The 18079-nt window shown below is 43.3% G+C and overlaps 1 protein-coding gene across 1 annotated transcript; it reads left to right on the top strand.

Moving 5' to 3' along the window:
- Window positions 1–2817: 2817 nt before the first annotated feature.
- On the top strand, window positions 2818–16418 carry LOC124803393 (facilitated trehalose transporter Tret1-like). Its single transcript, XM_047264577.1, has 2 exons — window positions 2818–2995; window positions 14992–16418. The coding sequence occupies exons 1-2, from the start codon at window positions 2818–2820 to the stop codon at window positions 16416–16418; spliced, it is 1605 nt and encodes a 534-aa protein (XP_047120533.1).
- The last annotated feature ends 1661 nt before the right edge of the window (window positions 16419–18079 follow it).

Here is an 18079-nt window from a genome sequence, read left to right on the forward strand (position 1 = left end):
AACTGTGACGAACTGTTGCGGCAGCAAATTCATGACTTACTTAGTGTGCTGCAAAGTTATTTCGAACTGTAATAAAGTGGTGTAAACATATTGTGCCACTCAAATTTCCGTTATGATAAACTAAGATTCGTTTCTCCTTCCATTTTCTACAAAGGATATTTAGGTCTGTTTCTACTTATTGTAAACACACAACCTGTGCCACATAACAAAGTTCCTTTCACCCTAAGAAAATTGTCAGCAGGATGTCAGTCTCCTAAGTCGCTAGCCTCATAGTATGTACTATAGTCTTCCTTCATACGATAACAATTCGGCGCTGAGCCTTCCTTCATTGCTTGTTCCGTAAGTTTATTAATTCAGCCTAGAGTCACAGTATTCCATGTAAAGTCACAGATTTCCAGTCTGATGTTGCATCACACTGACAGCTTGTATAATAACTTCTCAGTGAATAACATTCTAATTTTGTGAATGGAAGTTCGCCTTTATATCTTTAAAACACCAGAAGTTTCGTAGTAAGGATTTAATTCCAGTAAGTTTGCGTTTTCCTTTGCCAAAATTAGTAACACATGTATGGTATCACTACGACCATGCACTATTAATATCGCACTGACATACCCCTGACCACGTGCGGCGTTATTATTACGAACACTTTCTCTACTGGAAACCATAATAGTTGGCATTACTCCGAAAAGCGAACTAGTTGTCTGGCCACGAGGCAGCAATGTCATGTTTGCTCCTCAGAAGCATGCTTGGGAGGCGATGTGAAGCAGTAACAACTTTGAGTTCGGTGTTCTCAAAAGTGGACACACTTCAATTCGGCTCGAGAGCAGTGTCACTCTTACAAGAATTTTCCAGCCATAGACTTAACAATTTGTTCGAAAGTTTCGTCTGATCTTCCTTAAGTACACCTTACCGTCGCTAATAATGTCAACGCTACGTTCCAATCACGTAGCGTACTTACTGTGCGAGGTAACAGCGCGCACCACTCTGAACTGGGACGTGGCTCCGGCTCCAGTTTAACGTGACAATCCGTTCCCACTGCGACCAGGTCCACGGTTCACCTTGACCATTAATAGAATGTTTTCGTTCACTTATCTCAATGTTCTTAGGTCTGTGCAATACCACCTGTGGTACAGACTGCTCTGTTCTCCTGTGATTGTATCAAGCGTTGGTCCAGTCTCGTTTAGACTAAGGAAGACCTGTCTATGGATCTGCGTCGCCTTCGACACTGCCGATAATAGACCCCATCCACCACTGTGGGGTCAGACTTGCGACTGGCGCCTTCCGGACTAGCCCCGTACTTAACCTTCTCGCAGAGGCGGGGATTTCGCTAGCAACAGCTGATATCATATGCGCTCAGCATTCGCTGCACCCAAAAGTACCCTAGTTATGGTCTACTTTATCCAGATACGGAGATCACCCTGCCACAGCGACGGCCACGATGTGGGCTTACCACGTCTGTCAGCATTCAGTCGCTCTTCTCTGAGCTCCAGCTGTTGTCTTTACCACCTCTGTTCTCCGCTCACGCACGTACCCCTCCATGGTGCGTCTCTCGGCCGCAACTCTGTCTTGGTCTCTCAATCGATTCTGTCCCTCCGATGGCTCTTCGCCACCAGTTCTCCTGTCTCTAGTTCTTTTCAGGGTTGAGAAGTGATCTATACTCATGGCTCCATGGTTGCTGGCCTCACTGGTTTTGCTTACAGCTATGCGCAACGCACGGAACTTCGCTCCTTGCCAGATGGCTGTAGTGTTTTCACTGCAGAATTGGTAGCCATCTTGAGAGCCTGACCATATCTGCTCCTGCTCAGGACTATCCTTCACTATCTGTAGTGACTCATTGAGCGGTTTGCACGCTATCGGCCAGTGCTTCCTTCACCAACCGTTGGTCATCGCTATCCAGGACTCCCTTTATCTCCTCGCTCAACGTCGATGCTTGGTGGTTTCCATTTGCACCCCAGGCCATGTTGGGATTCCTGGCAATGAACTTGCCGATCGACTGGCTAAATTAGCTACCACCAGGCCATCTCTTGCTATTGGCATTCCGGAAACAGACCTTCGCTCGGCATTACGTCGCCAGGTTTTGGGCCTTTGGGATGCAGAATGGAACACACTTTCTTCGCAGAACAAGCTCAGGGCAATTAAGGATTCTACAACTCTATGGTGGTCCTCCTTACGGGTCTCTCGCAAGGCCTCTGTCGTCGGTTATCTTCTCCGTCCTGAGGACCCCACTCTCTGTCGTTGAGAATCGATGTTGACTGGCTCAAATCTTATTGGACTGCCCCAACTTAGCCACCCTACGACGGACTTTTCTCTTTCCAGAATCGCTACCTCTGGTGTTTGCTGACGATGCCTCAGCAGCGGATCTGGTTTTAGGTTTTATTCGTGATGAGGGTTTATATCGCTTTATTTAAGGGAGTGGGGCCTTCCACCTTATCGGTGAGTTGAGGGGATGGCAGGCTTTCATGTTCCCCCTTCACCCCAACTGGACTGGCTTCAACTGGGCTTGGTGGTTCACCCTGACCCTCTGCCTTCTCACTCCTTTCCTCATGGGGTCTGTTATGTCCTGAGCATCTCCCTTGTCTCCTGTGCTTCTTCCTTTATGCCACTGTCATTAGTCACTTTCTTTCCCTCACCTCGTCTTCTGTCCTTTTCCTTCCTTTCCTGTCAATAGTTAATCATTTATGGACGTCGTAGTTGCCTCTTTTAATGTGGGATTTTATCGGTTTTAATTAATCTCAGGTCGGAGGGATTGATGACCGTGTAGTTTGGTCCCTTCTCTAACCAACCTACCTTTTCGTTCACTTGTTTAAGGAGCTCGAGATGCCGGAAGGACATGAAGAGGAAACCCCCGCAGGTGCGCCGACGGACAGCATCACTTTCTTCGGCGAACTCGAAGAGCTGTCGCAGGAGAGAAGCGGGCAGGAAGCGGAGGCGGGCACCACGACGCCTGACAAGAATGCGACCAGCGTAGCGATGCAGCTGCTCGCAGCCTTCGTTGGTAAGAACAGCCTCACCAGGTGCATGCTGGTGGATAGCAGTTCCAGTAATAATACGCCGTCAGTTCTATAGTTAGTCAAAATAGTCAGAGAAAAGGTGGAAACTTAAATGAGGAAGAATGTTACCTCTCCGTTTTGTAAATGGATAGAGCTCTACTCGGTAGGTTCCATTCTCTACCCTATAACCGACGGGAGTTGGAAGAGGGTGCCCTGGAGTGCTGCAGCAGTTGGCTGAAGGCTGGAAACAGTCATCTTAGCTTGCGTACGTCAGAAAGATGTCGTTACAACGTACACTCCCTCAAATGCTATCACCTCACTGTTAGGCACTGAATCAAGAGTCGGTAGGAGAAGGTCTCGGACGAAAAAAAGGCGGTCAAACTAGCACTGTCACAGTGCTCGTACCTATCACTTAGTCGAGAAGGGCTGCTGCTCTGCTGAGAGGACACACCTATGTGCCGCACTTAAAAAAAATGCAGCTTTTTTAGTAAAGACTTCTGACCGGTTCGAAACGGTGCGTTACGAATTCCTCTTGTGCCAACATCTTCATACAATACCACTGAAAACATACTGCAGTTGTTTGTATATGTTAGTCTTTGTACTCGCCTACATTTTTTGCTCTGGTTCCCTCTAGTACTCAGTTATTCCCCGATGTCTTAACACGTGTCCTACAATCCTATCCCTTCTTGCCATTGTTCCCCATATGCTCCTGTCTTTCCCAGTTCTACGGAGAGCCTCCTTGTTGCTTATCCCACCTGTCAACCCGATTTTAAACATCTGTAGCATCCCATCTAAAACATTCTCGCTTCTGGAAAAACGAACAGTCTTACAAAGTCTTAAAACTAGCTGTATTCGTGCCTCTCTCTCGTCATATTAAGGCCGACGTTCGATACCAGCAGACTCCTCTTCGGCAGAAGTGCTCTTTGCCTGTGCTAATCTGCTTTTAGTATCGTTCTTGCTTCGTCATACGTTACTTTTCCTCAAAGGTAGCAGCATTACTTAACATCACCTGTTACGTAGTCACCAATTCTAATAAGTTTATCGCTGCTGTCATTTCTACTACTCACTTCCGTCTTTCTTCCATTTACTCTGACCATATTCTGTTGACTGTTCATTCCATTCAACACATCAGGCAATTATCCCTTTTGCTGAGTGCACCATTGCTACCTTTCATCTTCAGCATTAATCAGTGTTGTGCCTTATTTCGGTCACTGATGGTTCGATGTGAGGATTGAACAGTAGGGGCGAATGTGTACTTCCGTCGTACGCCCAGCACACAGATCGTAGTCTTCCATTCTTATGGGTTACTTTTTGTTCTTGTGCACGTTGTATTTGCCTTAGAGCTCACTCTTATTTTTCTCAGGATTTTAAACACCATGACCATTTTACTTCGTTCAGCCTTTTTTCAGGTCGACAAATCTTACGATCGTGTCCAGATGTTTGTCTTGCGTTCATTATCAACCACAATGTAAAATGCCTCTGGTGCCCTTCCTTTTTGGAAAGCGTATTAGATTGTCATCTAGCAGTTCCTCAGTTCTCCATTCTTTTTTTTCGGTATATTATTATTGTCAGCAAATTGGGTGAGACGTTAAGCCGGTTGTGTGATCTCGCATTTCTGTCCTGTGGGTAGACGATAGCAAAATCAGACGCGTAAATTCCACACAGCAACTCGAATAGTTCCTTGGTTGCTACATCGCCCAAGGATTACAGTAAACCGAAGCAAGTTACCTATCCCTTCTGAAAATTTTCTAAAGCTCTTTCAAACTAGCACTCTAATACTGGATCCCTGTGTATTTTCTAGAAATTTCATTTGGCTAAAATTTTACCTGTAAGAGCAGAATCTGTTACTCATATTAGCTCAAGAGAAGATTGTGGTGCGTTGAAATATTTATAAAATGTCAAGTTCGCCGTATTCTCAACGTAATTAAGACAACCACCTTTAACTGTAGGAGAGTCACATTAATCGAAATCGTATTAATGTCTGCTCAGCTGAGTGTTCATATTTCCATATGTAAGAGCAACTCGTCAATAAGTAGGTACATCATCGGCCGACACCATCATCAGAGTTTTCATTCTTCTTCTCCATTTCCATTATTGCATTACAGTTCAGATACTCAGGATGGCTTCTATGGCTTAGCAGAGCAATCTTGGCATAAAGCATGTGGCCACCTTACGCATGAGGGTGGAAGACGTGGCTTGGGTGGTGAAGATTGCACCTCTTAAGTTTTTCATTTTCCTGCCTCCGACGTTGCTGCTCAAAACGTAAGACAGCAGTTGATGTAGTTGTCTTCCATTTATCATCTTCTGTGCACGGATTACTTCTGTCAATATTTACTCTTTAGGTTCTTCTTGAATTGGTTCTTCTAGCGCTTCAGAGAACCACAGGGCCTTCTAACTGCTCACTTCACTACTCAAAATTTGTCGAGCAAGTATCTCATCCGCTGGACATGCCCAATCCTTCTGCGCTGGTGCCCAATAACAGTGGCTACTATACTATACTATACTATACTATACTATACTATACTATACTATACTATACTATACTATACTATACTATACTATACTATACTATACTATACTATACTATACTATACTATACTATACTATACTATACTATACTATACTATACTATACTATACTATACTATACTATACTATACTATACTATACTATACTATACTATGCTATATACCTTTGATCTCTCAAGAAAAGTAGTATTGTATGAAGAAATCCCATTTGATGTTCATTATGTATCTAAGTTTCTATTGGTTGAAGCTCTGAAATACACAGCTACACAGTGCCCAGGATTCGCAACCATACAACAGCGTAGAAACAACTACTGCTCGGTACACGATTAGCCTGGTGCAGAGAGGAAGACCTGATGTAGGAGACTTCCAAATGCAACATGAGCGCCACGCATTCTGTTCTCCACGTCCCGTTCCAATGAGCGATTAGTTGATAATATACGTCTTAAAGGAAGTGATCTACCTGTTCCAAACGTGTAGATATTGGAAGTAGGAAAGACAGTAGAGGAGATGGCTGTGCTATACATTTGGTTGTTGCTAAAGTCACTCCATTCGTGTGGAGTACCAGAACAATTAACTGTTGTAGCTCTGTGGATGTGTGCTGGACAAACGTGCTCAGCATACTGTAGTTTAGCCACTGAGTGAGAATATTATATAGAGGGAAGCCTGGCAATTTTCCTAGCTATTCTCCTGTAAATAGGTAAAAGCAGGCTTGAAAGGCCAGTTTTAGCCATATTCCTGTTGGACAATCGTAGCAAGAGTGCAAATAACGCTGTCGATAGCTCAACTACTGTCATAGTAAGTTACAGCTGAAACACGATTAGCAAACAGCTACGTAGTATGGAGAGCGTCATATTTTATTCCGTGCGACACACACAAGTGGGTTTCACAACGCTCTTAATCGCTTTCGATCAACCAATGGTCGACAGACTAAGAGAGGGCGGGACTATGTGTAACGTTCCTGTTGCGCTCTAAATATAAAGCAATTCTGTTAGCAACGGGAGAAGGTTGTCACAGATTGCGGCCTTCTAGTTTAGTCTGACCTCTGCCTGGTCAAACAAGATGTGAAATGGTATTGTGACAGTCGTAAAAAATACTTAGTTCATCTTTCATGGTTACTACACTGAACACGTTCACCTGCAAACTGAGACGAAAAGAATATGAAAACAAATTAGAAATTATATACACACTGAAAATATCAGGAAACAGAGGATTAATTAAAACACAACTTTTTGAGCTCACACGTAAACTCATACTACTTTCTTTTTTCAAATATTGGTCTTCCTCTCTAATATGAACAATCCGTCTTCATGGTTTCATGTTTTTATTGTGGAAGTTTCGAGAACCACACTACAAACAATAAATTTGGGAAAGCATTCCTGTTGTGAATTGGCAGATGCGATATTTAAGAATGATGGTCACAACACTTCATGACCATTTAGATAGTACGGTCGAACTATAGGATTGGTACATAAGTTCGTAATCTTTTCTCATAAGGTACCGTACATAAACAGATATAAAAGACTTTAGTCATCAGTAATATATTTTCCTTCAGTACTAAAGTCTGTCAAGGCAGGGATGACTTTTGCTTCCGCAGCTGTAGAAATGACGTGTTCTTGAGGCGAAGAACTCGTTGAGCCATGTTCGGAGCATATTGAAGGTTATTAGACATATAGGAAAAGTTGCAAATCTTAGGGCGCAAAATCAGGTGGAAAAAATTGCATACCCAACTCAAGTCTGTTTTGACAGTACAGTAAAAATGCGGGTGTGCGTTACCGTGGATTAGCATGACTTCATGTAGTCCATCTGGTTGGATTGCGTCTGCAAGACGTCGAAATAGGCAACAAATGTCAGCAGTATTGCTTACTTCTCAGGTAAGCAGTTGGTAGTACGTGACACCACCAGATGCGTAACGTTAACCATTGTGGGTGCATTCCGGTCTTTGTACGGGGAACCCCTACTTTGTTTAGGCTCAACAATTTCTTCCTTTTCCTTACATTGGCATAAAGACGCGATTTCTCATCATCGGTATCTAGAGGATAGAAATGGTGTCGCTCGCGAGCCAATTGACGACGATCAAACAGATGCACATATGGTCATCTGATTTTTGTGATCCTGCCTTACAGCAGGGATGCTAAACGCTTTTAGGCGTGAAATCTACAAGCAATGTAGTACATTTAGACATCTACTGACTTGGAAATTCATGGTTTTAGTACTAACCAACACTGTAGCCAAAATCAACCATTTTATTTACACAAAATAATAAAAAGTAGTTCTCTGCATCAGAAGTTGTGGGCCTACTATTCAATTTTCAAGACACTACACATAAAAATTAAAATGTTCATCTTCATAAATGTTGGCGCAAGCGTTAAAGGCGGTGAAATGGAAATGGAGACAAGATGGAGACAGTGTTACTGCATACAAATACCGAGCGAAACACTATTTCAAGAAAACGGTATTTTTACAAAGATACTTAATTTAGATTTCTGGGAAAGGTTTTGACAGGAGGCTCGTAAATAGATTCCGATCGACCTATCGATCGTGATCGGCGGTCTGAGCACCTCTGACTTAGATCATGGGGTGCCCATATGCCAGAGTTTTGTACCTCCCTCTTTGCAGGCCAATGTCCCACGATGGTGGAATGACGACAAATCATATTTGACAATTATAGAGTACACTTCCTTGGATCATTGTCGATTAATGAGTTTAAACGGTCTTTCCTATCCCCAAGGTTCTTCGTGAGCGTGGAGTCACTGTCAAAGCGACCCTGCTTAAAACGAGAAATAAACTTCGTTGTCGAACTCTGTCGGATGGTATTAAGCCTACATGTAGGAGAAAATCGTGGTTGCTGCCTCTGCTGCTTTCACACCTCTACTGTATACAAAGAAAAGAATACCTGAAATGTTCCGGTTTCTCGACTTGGCACTTCTGTCGTCCACTTCACCAATTAAATTGCTATTTGTAAACTCAAATAGCAACAGTGAACCACAAATAAGGGCTATCGGTAAACAAGCCCAAAGCAACAGGACAGCCAACATTAAAACAAAAACGTTAAGAGCTTATGCACCAACCTAATATATACAGGGTGTTTCAAAAATGACCGGTATATTTGAAAAGGTAATAAAAACTAAACGAGCAGCGATTGAAATACACCGTTTGTTGCAATATGCTTGGGACAACAGTACATTTTCAGGCAGACAAACTTTCGAAATTACAGTAGTTACAATTGTCAACAACAGATGACGCTGCGGTCTGGGAAACTATATAGTACGATATTTTCCACATATCCACCATGCGTAGCAATAATATGGCGTAGTCTCTGAATGAAATTACTCGAAACCTTTGACAACGTGTCTGGCGGAATGGCTTCACATGCAGATGAGATGTACTGCTTCAGTTGTTCAATTGTTTCTGGATTCTGGCGGTACACCTGGTCTTTCAAGTGTCCCCACAGAAAGACGTCACAGGGGTTCATGTCTGGCGAATAGGGAGGCCAATCCACGCCGCCTCCTGTATGTTTCGGATAGCCCAAAGCAATCACACGATCATCGAAATATTTATTCAGGAAATTAAAGACGTCGGCCGTGCGATGTGGCAGGGCACCATCTTGCATAAACCACGAGGTGTTCGCAGTGTCGTCTAAGGCAGTTTGTACCGCCACAAATTCACGAAGAATGTCCAGATAGCGTGATGCAGTAATCGTTTCGGATCTGAAAAATGGGCCAATGATTCCTTTGGAAGAAATGGCGGCCCAGACCAGTACATTTTGAGGATGCAGGGACGATGGGACTGCAACATGGGGCTTTTCGGTTCCCCATATGCGCCAGTTCTGTTTATTGACGAAGTCGTCCAGGTAAAAATAAGCTTCGTCAGTAAACGAAATGCTGCCCACATGCATATCGCCGTCATCAATCCTGTGCACTATATCGTTAGCGAATGTCTCTCGTGCAGCAACGGTAGCGGCGCCGAGGGGTTGCCGCGTTTGAACTTTGTATGGATAGAGGTGTAAACTCTGGCGCATGAGACGATACGTGGACGTTGGCGTCATTTGGACCGCAGCTGCAACACGGCGAACGGAAACCCGAGGCCGCTGTTGGATCACCTGCTGCACTAGCTGCGCGTTGCCCTCTGTGGTTGCCGTATGCGGTCGTCCTACCTTTCCAGCACGTTCATCAGTCACGTTCCCAGTCCGTTGAAATTTTTCAAACAGATCCTTTATTGTATAGCTTTTCGGTCCTTTGGTTAAATTAAACCTCCGTTGAAAACTTCGTCTTGTTGCAACAACACTGTGTTCTAGGCGGTGGAATTCAAACACCAGAAAAATCCTCTGTTCTAAGGAATAAACCATGTTGTCCACAGCACACTTGCACGTTGTGAACAGCAGAAAGACGCTTACAGCAGAAAGACGACGTACAGAATGGCGCACCCACAGACTGCGTTGTCTTCTATATCTTTCACATCACTTGCAGCGCCATCTGTTGTTGAAAATTAACTACTGTAATTTGGAAAGTTTGTCCGCCTGAAAATGTACTGTTGTCCCAAGCATATTGCAACAAAGGGTGTATTTCTATCGCTGCTCGTTTAGTTTTTATTGCCGTTTCAAATATACCGGTCATTTTTGAAACACCCTGTATATTTGTGTAAGGGAATGTTTACTCAAGATCTGATTACAGTAAAATAACTTCGTGAAAGTTTTCATGTAACGTTCAGTGTGTACTGCTGCAATATAGCCATTCTTTTGTAATATACATTTTCTGATGTGCTTAAAACGTAGGGTCATTTTAAAATCTTTTTAAGCATAAGCGCTAATGCTTGCCGGATATATAACTGAACTGTATCATTCAACGATGACTGTAACCCGTGACTTAGGCGCCTGTACACCACATGCACATGATTTCTTGCAAGCGAGTGTACGCTGGTGTTCATGGAATGTTTCGCGAGCATGAGCATACCACGCCTAGACTAAGAAGCAAATACAGCACCCCTTACCGTATGTGTTCTCTAAGTTCACACATTTTCGCATCTACTGATCGCACTTCAATTCTACAAAGGGCAGTCAGAAACATCTGCAGACGCTCATGGGTGAGAGAGGTATTTGCCTCAGTCGGGATATTGATATGTCATAGAATACTGCAACAAAGCACAACAGAAGATAACTTCAAGCAATACTTAACTTACTATAAGGAAGTTTGTGTCTGTAGATTTGCCATTGCAAAACAGGAAGTAGACATTTCGATCTCCACAATTCCTTTTTTATTTCGCACGGTTTAACGAGTGTCGTCTTAATCTGTGCAGGTATTGACATCCCTGTCTTCATTCTTTATTTTTGTATATCACGTCAATGTAGAAAATTTGAGTCCTGAACAGCATAACCAGAGCACAAAAATGTCTTGTATGTAAATCGCATGCATTTCATCAGTGCCACAAGTTGACACCGAAGTCTTGTCATTTCATATGCACGGCATAAAAGTGAAATGGCTTCTAATGGATTTGTTGAATGTTTTATTTCTGCCAATCTCACAAGGAATAAAGGCCTTTTCCATTCTGCATGATCTACCACGTTAGAATTTAGTCCTTCGTTGTAGATTGTTACATCATGGGTTTCTTAAACCGGCTATTCGCATCTAATTGGTTCAAATGGCTCTGAGCACTATGTAACTTAACATCTATGGTCATCAGTCCCCTAGAACTTAGAACGGACGTCACACAACACCCAGTCATCACGAGGCAGAGAAAATCCCTGACCCCGCCGGGAATCGAACCCGGGAACCCGGGCGCGGGAAGCGAGAACGCTACCGCACGACCACGAGCTGCGGACAATGCATCTAATTAATGATGATATTCTAATAATAGGTACTTTGCGATATGTAAATTTTCCTCAAAGCCAATCGTTTTTTTTTTTTTTCGTTTTGTGGCGTAACTGTGATTCTCGCGGTGAACCAGAACTCCACCGGCAAAGTTCACGGGCGGTAATGTGGATCAAAGTATAGAAACATGAACTGGAAAGCACTCCTTCGGTGGTAGATGAGGCCCACATTAGCGAAAAGGAAAGTGCTCATAGCTCCTGAAGTATTAGCGGCCCATATTTACCAGATATTTCCACGTTAACGTCCATACTACCACCTCTGACAGTTCGCCTATGAAGTTCTGGTTCACCTCGTATGTATAATAGCACTTCCCTGTATAAGGTTGCGTTTATCACAAAACCTTCATCATTCAAACTATTACCATCATAGTTGAAAGAACCATTGTGTTAAATTCCATTGTTTTCAATATTAAATGTATGGAATCACAAACCGATTAGTTAAGTCAACAATACCAGCATGCTACAGGAAATAATTCGCAGTCTTCCCTACAGTATTCTCTAAATATCTTCATGAGAAATGTTTCTATTTTTATGTAGTATACGAATAGCTGATGTTGTGCAGCATGTCCAAAGTGTTTCGTAAAACATTATACACACAGTATTGTAACAAAGTATCTTGGTGAAACGAAAAGCTGCCGGAAATAAGTACTATAAGGAGTACACGACTACGATGCAGATTTTCCCTAAATTTGGTAAGTTTGGTAATGAAAAACTGTTGGTCTCATCGACAATGTCTCCAACCTCAATTTAATAGTTCGTGCACATTGTTCCACAAAATTTCGGGCGAACTGCCAGATGTTTGCAACTTCCTGCCACAGTACTTCGGCGCCGTCTTGCGCCGATCTTCAGGTATCAGCTGAAGATGGCCAGAAGACCCTGCGCCAAAATATTGTGGCAGGAGGTTGCAAACATCCGACAGTTCGCCCGAAATTTTGTAGAACAATATGTACGCTGGGAAAGTTTTGTATCTCACAGTTCGTGCACACTTACCTCCTCGCACATTGAGCATTTATCGTTACATAAACTTAGACATGTGCGTTTAACATATCATGGAGCAGGAATTAGTGCCTTGGAAAGTGGAGCACTGTACTTAGAAAAGATGGAAATACTCATTCTTAATGAAGGAAATCTATCGTTGATAGAAATGTACGAGAAAATGGTTTCTTAAAGCCACTGATACTAAGAATCTCGGTACAGAAATTAGCATGGTAGAATTCGATGGGATGTTGTTGGGCATGGAGAGGAGTTTGATAAAATAAGCTGGGTCGGTTGTCGATGAGTGACGTCGCGAAGAATACAGTGTGAAGGTTACCAGTAGAGTAATTAAATCACGTGTATCGTAGTGTTAGAAAAGCGATACGGCTAAATGGTTTTCAACAGAGTTCTGTTTCGGAAATGAGTCGCTGTAATCATGGTGTATTGAAAAGTTGCCTAGCGATTACGCCATTGCTCTTAGATACAAACATACAAGAAAGTATATTGATTCCTGGCTATTTTATCCTAACATCAAAGTTAAGTTCAGAATCGTGTAAAATACATAGAATTCAGAACTTTCCAACGCCGGGAAAGAGGATGCTTGACTTCGATAATCCATTGACAAATACACATGGTCCATGTAATGGTATTTGCATCGCAAGCTGCAGTATTGAAATGGTTCGCCTAACTAGTAATCCTTAAGGCAATCGTAAAAACTTTGGTTAATTAAATCAATACTTAAGTAGTCTACTGGGTGCAGAATATCATGCGAAGAACGGGTTAGTAATTAAAATCTTTAGGGTGTTCCAAAAGCAGTGGACTCTGGAGTTCTGCTTTCAGTGAGAGATGATCTTGCCAACTAACTTACCCAGGCACTTTTCAGGAGGTGTTCTCACTTCTGTCAGTAGACAAGTCTATCCTTCGCACATCAAACGCAAAGTTAGAAAGTAGTGCGCACTCTTGTACGAAGTAAAAGATATCATATTTTGGGATAACTCTTCCCATTCTAAAAGGATATTTTTGGCTCCGAAACGGGCGGTTCGGGTGATAAGTGGTGTAAGTTCGAAAACCTCTTGTCGACCCCTCTTCCCTACTCTGGGTATTTTGACATCGTCCTCTCAATGTATATATTCTTCATTATAGTTTCTTGTTAACAATATTAGGTTATTACCAAGAATAAGCAACTTTCAGTTAATACTCGGCAGAAATTAAACCTGCATTTGGATCGGACTTCCTTAACTGTTGTGCAGAAAGGTGTGCAGTATACTGCTGTATCCATTTTCAATAATCTACCACAAGCATTCAAAAAATCTTAGCAGTAATCCACGCGTTTTCAAATCGAAACTGAAGTTTTCTCGTGGGTCATTCCTGTTCTGTTGAGGGGTTCCTTGAAAAATTAAGCTTATTCTTATGTTATATTGTAAACTGCGTTTACTGAAACTTATGGCTTGACTTTTTTTTGGTTTCATAAACATTTAATTTTTATCTGTTAGTTTTATGCTGTAATGTCATGTACTGAAACGTTCCATAACCTTGGAGATTTGTTCCTGAATTTGGTACTACGGAACTTTCCGAATAAAAGTAAATGAATAAAAACTGACATAAACTGTGACTAAGCCATTACTCACAACGTAGTTGTCAGGTGCTAATTCCGTTGATTCTTTACTGCTGGAAATTTGAACATAAGCAATTATGCCTCGCCCCCGGCCTATTTGGAAAGTAATGTCAGATTGGTCACGAAACTGAAACCTCAGTGAAAATCGAAACTTTATTTGCAGCAGTTAGCTGCAACTTCCAGCTACTTCACTACATAGTCACCGCTCCGACTTGACATTCATCATAGCGTTCTACCAACTTTCCAATATCCTCATCATAGAAGTAAGCCGCCTGTGCTTTCCGCCGTTTGGTCACTCTAGTCTGCAGTTAGTTTTTTGTGCTAAAATGTTCATGCAGTTCATGTGAGCAGCATCTCAAGGAACCAAGTCTGCGCTGGTCGGTGATTTATTACACTTCAAATCGAGAACGCTACCGCTGTAGTGTGCGGCCGAGAACTGTAACGAACAAATGTAAAATAAGTGCGTTACAGGTGAAACCTCAAAGTGGACACCCACACTTAGTGGGAGACACTTGTTACAGGCATCTTGTGCTCACTGAGTGCTCAGAATGCGAAGAGCGATGTGACGGTATACTAGACACTGCCTGACACATAGATACAAAGTTTGATCATATTTTCACGGGCATTTAGATTTCGCGACCTATCAGATCTTATTTTCTGAATAACCCACATGTGTTTGCTAGTAACACGAGGTATGCGGAAACTTGAGTGAAGAAACTGGGGTAGTGGCACTCCACAATAAAAGTTGTGGTGAAATGTCGTGAGTAGGGGGACAGATGACCTCAGAAGTTAAGTCCCATAGTGCTCAAAGCCATTTTGTCCTAATGACTGGATACCTAATTTGCAAGAGCATTATTGGCTAGTCCGTAAGGAAGTTCAAAAACAGTACACACCTTCAGACTGGAAGTCCCTATGGCTTAATACTTAAATTTACAAGCGACTAGGAAATTTAGTACGCTAATGACAGTTAAAAGGGAATTTATAACCGATTTGCTTCTAAATAAACTGCTTATTTCCACAGCTCACCTGATTTCGCTGAATTGTGGATACGCAGTTGGCTGGGCAGCTGTGGCCATCCCAGTGCTGAAGTCCAACGGCACAGAGTATAGCCCACCAGCCTTGGACAGGCCACTGACCACGCAAGAGTGCTCGTGGGTGGTGAGTGCGTCGCTCATTTCTTCGGCGGTGGGCCCCATGCTGAGCAGCCAGGTGAGCCGTTGCTGGGGCTTCAAGCCGGCTGGCTACCTGGTGGGCGTCACTGCGACCCTGGGAGGTGTGGCCATCCTGCTGGCACGAGGGTTGGCAGCCCTGCTGGCTGGTCGTGTGGTGGTCGGCATGGCGATGGGGGCTGTCCCAGTGGTGGCAAACGCCTACATGGCCGACGCAGCCCAGCAGCACGTGCGCGGAGCTCTAGGCACATTCTTCGCACTCCTCTTCAACGCTGGCATCCTGCTCGCCTACATCGTGGGCGCCGTAGCCACGTACCTGGAAGTGTGTGCAGTTGCTGTCGGCTTGCCAGTCCTCTACACGGTCTGCTTCTTCTTCCTGCCAGAGTCACCACAGTATCTCCTGTCGAGCGGTAAAGTTGAGGCAGCGGAGAAGTCGCTGCGCTGGTTCCGCCCTGTCGGCCACGACGTCGAGGGCGAACTAAAACTGATGAGATACGAGGTCGAGTCGAAGTCGACTGAGGGAGGCATGTCTGTGGCCGAATTCTTCAGGGACCGTGCGTCTCGCCTCGGGTTTATTGCGTTCCTTGTCCTCATCCTGAACCAGAATCTAGATGGCACTGGGGTGATACTGAACTACGTGGTGGAGATGTTCTCTGCAGCAGACGCCACTGTGTCTGCCCAGTGGGCGGCAGTGGTGGTGGCTGCAGTACAGCTCCTGGCGACCTTCCTGTCTTCAGTGCTTGTGGATCGTGTCGGACGGCGACCACTGCTCATGGCTTCTAATGCGGGCATGGCCACATGCCTGACGGCCGTTGGTCTGTACTTCTTCGCCTTGGGCAGCGGTTACGACGTCTCCTCGCTGTGGTGGATCCCTATCACCTCATTATCCTTATCCTTGGTCCTGAACGCCTGTGGTATAGGATCGTTGCTCTTCGTCATCGCCACTGAACTGTTCTCCTCGGATGCTCAGGCTGTAGCTTTCTCCATAGGTTTCACTGCTGCTGTAGTGGTCAATGCAACAGTTTTGAAATTCTACGTCGTGCTCCTCTATTGGATAGACATATATGGCTGCTATTGGCTGTTCGCCGTTTCCTGCCTTGTCAGCAATGTTTACATATTCTTCTTCTTGCCGGAGACAAAGAACCGCCCAATAACGGATATTGTTGCTGAGCTAAATGGAGAGAAAAAGGAAAAGTTGCCGTACTCTAGCCTTTCCGATTCCGAGGATGGCAGAACTGAGTCTGTCAATACTTTGAAAGGTGGACATTGTGCAGCATAGACGTAAAATGAGTCCTTGTCTATTCTTCTTCAGCATAAAGTATGTGTAACAATTTTAAGTTGGAAAAGGTTTTTAGTATCACAGAATTTTCTGAATTAATTCTTTCGTATCACACACACACATCTGGAAACTAAATATGGTCAGTGTAAAAAAAGTTAATATTGTAAAACCGTTGAGAGAGCTGAAAAAAAGGGGTTTCTCTGATCTGTTACCAGTAGTACCACACTTGATAGTTAAATTTCAGCGCATGGTTACCCCCCTAGTGTACCACACGTTATGGGTCAATGAGAAGAAATGGGCTATGTTTTAGTCCGTAGGATCGCTGCTCCGCATTTTATATGGTAATCTTAATACCTTGTTTAAAGCAGTGCAAAATGACACTCGCAGTAGTGTCATCTGTAAAGTTTTAGTGCTTCCATCAAACCTGAGAAAAACTAGTCGCATCCACCGTGGGATACTGGCACTAAAAATTTTTTAGTGTTGAGCGTAGACTGAAATTGAATATGGATTTTAATAAATGGATTTGTTACTTGTATTTGTCAGCAATAAACATTTTTAAACGCATATTATGAATTTGTAAATTTTTTTACATTCACAGGAAGGAGAATAAAGCGAACATGTAATACACAAAGAGCGAATGATAGTATTCCCTTTCGTATTCATCTACTGTGAAGTTACTCTTATACTAGTTTCACTTCATAATATCCTTTATTTATAGACCCCGTCCAAAAGCACATTGTAACAAGTACCGTTTTTTTGAGAGTGATAATCAGAACAAGTAACCCAGGAACAGCCATTGATTGGACGTGAAATTCTCTAAAGTAGCCTGGCTCCAAAGAAAAGTAAAATAACTTTCAGAAGGGTCTAATAAGCATTGTAGCGCAGTGGACATACGTGTGACAACGGAGAACAGCAGCAGCTGTGCGACGGAGGGCTCCGTAGACAACGATCTAAATACACCATGAGCGCAAAACAGGTAAGCGAAAGTAGCTGCTCATGTCACAGCGAACGGAGAGGATCGTAGAGAACTGTCCTTAAAGATAGCGTCGGAACCCTCCTAACGAATACTGTCTTGTTACGTAAAATGATTTTGAACTATAAGGAAATTATACGGCTTAATTGTCATCCATTTAATCAATGACAGCAGATTAATCAGGAAACGTATTGAAAATATTACGGTGTCATAGCTTCCATATCTGCAGGTTACAGAAACAATTATTTTATTCCTTCTGATCAGTATGTACACAAAAATTTTCTAACGACTGCCTCTGACGACGTGAAACCCTACATTCACCTCAAATACCTAAACCAGTCAACGAAACTCGAACCAAATAACGATGATCGTGATGGTACATCTACATGCTTGTTCAACAATCCACGAAGTGCCTGGCAGAGGGCTTTTCGAACCACCTTTAAGCTACTTCCCTACTCTTAGACTCGCGAACAACGCGCGGGAAAACGAACACTTAAATATTCACGTGCGAACTCAGATCTCTCTTGTTTCATTATGACGATCATTTCTCCCTGTGTAGCTGGGTCCCAGCAGAATATTATCTTACTCAGAGGAGAAAGACGATGACAGAAATTAAGGTCCTGCCGCAGTAAAGAACGCGTTTGACTGCTACTCCTCCTCCATTCCACAATAATACAAAACTAGCTAC

The sequence above is a fragment of the Schistocerca piceifrons genome, chromosome 6, assembly GCF_021461385.2.
Source record: "Schistocerca piceifrons isolate TAMUIC-IGC-003096 chromosome 6, iqSchPice1.1, whole genome shotgun sequence".
In the NCBI taxonomy this organism is placed as follows: Eukaryota; Metazoa; Arthropoda; class Insecta; order Orthoptera; family Acrididae; genus Schistocerca; species Schistocerca piceifrons.